Source organism: Theobroma cacao, chromosome 2, assembly GCF_000208745.1.
Source record: "Theobroma cacao cultivar B97-61/B2 chromosome 2, Criollo_cocoa_genome_V2, whole genome shotgun sequence".
Taxonomy (NCBI): domain Eukaryota; kingdom Viridiplantae; phylum Streptophyta; class Magnoliopsida; order Malvales; family Malvaceae; genus Theobroma; species Theobroma cacao.
Window position 1 is genome coordinate 32,762,202 of NC_030851.1, and position 5,695 is coordinate 32,767,896.

A 5,695-nucleotide genomic window follows, 5' to 3' on the forward strand; every position below is an offset into this window, starting at 1 on the left:
ATATTCAAGATCAAATTTGCAATTAGTCTTTATATTCTATCAAAGTGGTGAATTTAGTCTTTATATAACAATTTATAAAAATTGAATCTATACACTTTTTAAAATTGACAATATCAGTCTAATATGTTAAAAATTTTATATTAACTATATTGATATGACATTTAATTATATTAATATGATATTTTTTATTGATGTGATATTAAATTTAATGACAGGACAATAATAAAGTGACATTTCATGAATGCTACAATAATACTACTCATATAATATGACGCAATTAAGCATTGGCATGCAATTTATAATTATAGACATGAAATTATTCAATGTGAGTTAATAATTTTAAATGGGATTAGAAAAGAAACATATTAAAAATATGAATTGATTTTTGGAATTTAGGAAAAAATGTTAACAATTCGATTGACATCGTGAATTTTAAAAAGCGTAAGAATTTAATTTTTACAAATTATTGTATAAACACTAAATCTAGCACTTTAATAAAATACACTAATTTCATAATTTAACCTATATTTAAATATAATCTAAAGGGACGTATTACAACTTTAAAACTATTTGTAAAATTTAAAAACTCTACTAATAGCATATAAGATAATTTTTTTTTAAAATTAAGTATGAATTAAATATTATTATTTTAAGATGGACAATTGAACATTATCCTTGAGTGTCCCACAAAAAATTTAAAAAACTCATAAGATAATTTAAACATTATCCGAAAGATTGTTTTTTTTCAAATAAAACGTCACATACATTACATATCTCAAAGCCCTGTTAAAGGAAATGGGATAAGTAACAAGATTAAGGTTGTAATTGAACTTTTATTATAATGCAAAATTGAGCATTACGAATCCATGATGAGAATGAGCGTGCGGTTGACACATTCGTTAAAAGGCGCCTGGTTTACAACGTTGTACAATCAATAGAAAGAGAAAGAAAGGACATGATTAAACTGGACAAGGGCAGTGCAGTTGGGCGTTTGGCTCGATGGGGAACCTTCCAGCTCTGCTCCAGCGCACGCCAGTCTTGGAAAGAATCGCCTGGAATAATCTTTTACCTAAAAATCAAATTTCTATCTTCTTTTTTTAATTTCATTTGGTTTTTAGATTTTACCAAACCACCAGCCTCCAAATTCCAACCCATTCACTAATAAAAAGGCCCTTTTTTTGGGATTCTCTTTTAATTTTATCAGTAAAAACAGACGCAGAGATTTTGGGATTTTTTTCCCAAAGGATTATATTTTATATGTTTTCCCACAATTTAGTGGACCCCTTAATCCATCCTTTAGAAAACGATGGGGCATAATCACTTGTATTATAATCAATTAATTAGTGAATTACAATTTAAAATTGAATAACATTACCGTGAAGTCTATATTTATAAATGATTAAATTTTTACAAAATTAATCATTATGATTAGATAATTGAAAGTTGTAGTACAAAAATTAGAGAAGAAATTATTCCAAAGATATTAGATGCAAATTTAAGAGCGTGAGAGTGGGGGCACTTACCGGTTACCTCTAGGACACATGGCATGAACCCACACCAAAGTTTTCTTTGGTCCACCTTCCGGATAAAAGGACAAAGCAAATGCATAAACAGTAGGGCTTTTCATTCGTCACGCCTTATGTATGTTAGGAAATGAGAAATTTGTGGGAAACCATTTTCAAAGTCTGAAACCCAGAACAAAGTGCTGACAAAAGAAAACAAAACCAAATAGACAAAAAAAAAAAGGGTAACCTGTTTCATCTGCCCCTTTTATGGTAGCAGCATATATAATAGAAGGGCTTTAGCCTTTCTTTTCTTCTTTTTGTTATTTTTCTTATGCAAAGGAGAGCCTTCTTTTTCTCGTTTTGGCTTTGAAGAAGAAGGCTCTGTTTTGGAATTTCTTTTTTTATTTGTTTTCTTTGGGGGGAAGGTATTTGAGAAGATGATAAGATGGTGGATATCTGCCTTGCAATTAGCCGAGCTGTTTGTTAGCTCTATGGTACATTTGCTATACGGGTTTTACATATTTAGCACGGCGGTGGCTGGTGACCTTTCTCAGGCTTTGAATGAATGGTTTATTAAGCCTAATGCAAATATAGAGGTGAAAAGAGAAGACCCAAGTGGGACCAATGTTGATGCTCTGCCCCCTATTGTGTTGGTTCATGGCATTTTTGGATTTGGCAAAGGGGTATGTTTACATATATATGTTTTTTCATTTTTTACATTTATTGATATGGGCTTTCGGTTTTAAGCTGGACTTTTGACCTTGTTGTTGGCAGCGATTGGGAGGTTTATCATACTTTGCAGGGGCAGAGAAGAAAGATGAGAGGGTTCTTGTGCCTGATTTGGGATCTCTTACCAGCATATACGATAGGTAGGCTGCTTAATGCAATATGTGCTAGCCATTTAGTTTTGATTTTTGTATCTTTATGTGGGATTTTGACAGGGTTTTGGGTGGCTTCAGGGCGCGTGAATTGTTCTATTATTTGAAAGGAGGGCAAGTTGATTATGGTGAAGAACACAGCAAGGCTTGTGGGCACTCGCAGTTTGGGCGAATTTATGAGCAAGGCAAGCAGAAATTTCCCAGCTCTTTATTGACTATTATTATTGCTGTTTCTTTGTTTTAATTGGGCAAAATTGCCCATGTTGTAGGCCTAATTAAGTGTTTAATTTGTTTACTGTGATATTGGGATGCAGGACATTACCCGGAATGGGATGAAGATCACCCTATTCACTTTGTTGGCCATTCAGCTGGTGCTCAGGTTGTGCGAGTCTTGCAGCAAATGCTTGCTGATAAGGTTAGTCCATTTCCAATTCATATCAACAATGATCTCTTATAGCCTTTTTTTTAACTCCCAAGTCCAGATTATATGATTTATTTTTCCAGGCATTCAAGGGATATGAGAGTACTTCTGAGAACTGGGTATTGAGCATAACATCCTTATCCGGGGCTTTCAATGGGACTACAAGAACCTATTTAGACGGCATGCAGTGAGTTCCTTTAAACTCATTTCCATTATGCTTTACCATAGATATTCATGGCATCTTCCTTGGACTTTTCTTCAACTCAGCCATGTTAAGAGTTTCTGATTCTTGGTTGCTGTGATTTCCGTTGATTTCAGGCCAGAGGATGGGAGAATGATGAAACCTATATGTCTACTGCAGCTGTGCCGCTTAGGAGTCATAATTTATGATTGGTTGGATATCCCCTGGCTAAAGGCCTACTACAATTTTGGGTTCGATCACTTTAGCACGTCATGGAAAAAAATGGGTCTTTGGGGTCTTGTTGACTGCCTCTTGGGGAATGCGGGGCCGTTTGCTACGGGAGACTGGATCCTTCCTGATCTTACAATTCAAGGGTCAATAAGACAGAACTGCCATCTACAAACATTTCCTAACACGTTCTACTTCAGCTATGCTACCAAGCGTACAAGGAAGATCCTGGGTGTCACAGTTCCTTCCGGCATTCTTGGTATACACCCTTTGCTTTTTATACGAGTACTACAGATGAGCCAGTGGCGTCATCCTCCAGATGTTTCTCCCCCTTATAAAGGCTACAGGTGCGTCTAAACAGCATCTTTTGGTACATCAGCTTCTTCATATAAAAATTCTGTGGTTGCTTTTATTTGATTGCTCAAGGCTTTAAGTTTGACAGCATGTTAATGTCTTTGAAGAGGATCCTGAATAAATTTTTATTTTATTAGACATAGGAACTTGGACCACATGTCCACTTGCCCTAAAAATATTGTCATTGTATCACCAAGAGTGCCTTGCAAAATCTCTAAATTTTCCAAATATCGCTTTCCTCCACAGATTGCATATATATTCAAAATTTTAGAAATTAGAATTGTTATATTGATTTGAAACTATTGTTTTCGGATAAAGTTTGAACAATTGTTTTGAGTATGAAAGTTTTGGGAACTTTTAGCTTGAATCTACTGACATCCTACTCATGTCTCATAAATAAAATGTGCAGGGATGAAGATTGGCAGGACAATGATGGAGCTCTCAACATGATATCCATGACTCACCCTCGTCTTCCGATTGAGCATCCAAGCCATTTTGTTGTGAATGATTCGGAGTGCCTACCCTTGCAGCCAGGCATATGGTTAGTATTGCTCATTTCCAATAAATTAACTTGCTCGAGGTACCAATAAAATGGTGATGATGAATTTGATTATAAATTTTAATTGTAAAACTGTTCTCTTTAACAATTTGCTTTGATTGGATTAGTTGTTCCTACCTGATTAGAGATGGTCCATCCTCGTGCATTAATATAATTGCTATCATGGAATTATAGTACAGGTACTTGCATTGGTACAATGTTGTTTAAATCAGAAAGTTGATAGTTCTACACTGATAGTTATAAACATAAAGATTTTTGAACTAGATGCCTTTGGGGGATGACTGAATTTATTGTTCAAACTTGCCCAAAACCACTTGCGTATCAGGCAGATGGTTTCAATTCCAGTAATTTCTGTTGATAAATTGTATGCTCTTTTGACAGTGCCTTTTCGTTACTCTTGTCTTGAATTCAGAATGTTTCATTCTTTGTTGCTAGTGTTAAACAAAACAAATGATAACAAACATGCAAGGCCTGAGTAAGGTAGGATCACCAATTATGTCTTACAGAATCATTTTGAAGAAAACCATCTAGTTAATGTGGAAAATTTAGAAGCAGCATCCAGAAAATAGCCAAATTTTAATAATAAACCTATTGACAGATAATGGCTTTTATTGGCATTAAAAATGTTAGCTCCCTTTTGCTATTGTTAAAATGCGTCTCTAAATTGACTTACAATTGCATTGATCATTGCAGGTATTACAAGATTGTAGAGGCAGATCACATATTGTTCATTGTGAATAGGGAAAGAGCAGGCTTTCAATATGATCTGATATATGACAGCATTTTTGAACGTTGCAGAAAACATGTAGTTAGAAAGACTCTACTAACTTTACCAAATCAAGCTCCCGAATAGTCTAGCACCCGTTATTCTCACACATACACTACACTACAAGTCTACTTCTGGAAGAGGAAATCATAACAGCTCTCATTATGTTCCACCCCACAAATTCTCTTCTCATCTGTTTCTTTATTTTTCCCGACTTTTCCACCCTTTTTATCCCTGCTGTAATTGTAAAATTTCCATTTCATTTCTCTTTATGATTCCACATACCAATTCACTAGGTTGTAGCTATGTGCGGGGATATCAGAAGCTTAGGCTGTACACCAATGTTTTATCTTCACTAAATTTGGATGCATCTTGGAAGAGATATTCTCAAAGCATATAGAATCGTTCAAGTTGGGAAGGCCACATCTTTATGGTTCCTATGTTTTTACCTTTTCTTTTGGGCCAATTTTTCGGACTGAAATCGATTTTCTCGGACTGGCATAATGTGTTTGGGAAGTGGATATTGATGACCGGTTCCCTCCCACAAAATTCAGGAGGAATTTTGTTTCGGTTAAACAAAATTCTATTTATCCAAGCATGCCAGTAGTTCCAAGAGAATAAAGTACAAAATCACAGCAAATGGATCGAAACTTCAGTTTAATCTCATGCGGTAAGTTTATAAATCACAGGTTTATATTTTCAATTCAAAAGATATATGTGATAAGTGGTGGAAGATTAATGTTTTATATATTTAAGATTTATTTTATCTTTTACGGATGTGAGATCTGTGATATTTTATCTTA

At 34.7% G+C, this 5,695-nt stretch overlaps 1 protein-coding gene across 2 annotated transcripts; it reads left to right on the forward strand.

Annotated features, from left to right (window-relative positions):
• Positions 1,628–5,315, forward strand: LOC18609526 (lipase). Of its 2 annotated transcripts, none has more exons than XM_007044676.2 (8): positions 1,628–2,188; positions 2,280–2,374; positions 2,447–2,568; positions 2,698–2,798; positions 2,888–2,991; positions 3,123–3,560; positions 3,977–4,108; positions 4,820–5,315. In XM_007044676.2, the coding sequence occupies exons 1-8, from the start codon at positions 1,943–1,945 to the stop codon at positions 4,977–4,979; spliced, it is 1,398 nt and encodes a 465-aa protein (XP_007044738.2). In that variant the 5' UTR covers positions 1,628–1,942; the 3' UTR covers positions 4,980–5,315. The 2 variants fall into 2 exon arrangements, with proteins under 2 accessions (XP_007044738.2, XP_017971947.1); XM_018116458.1 differs by having other exon boundaries at positions 2,465–2,568.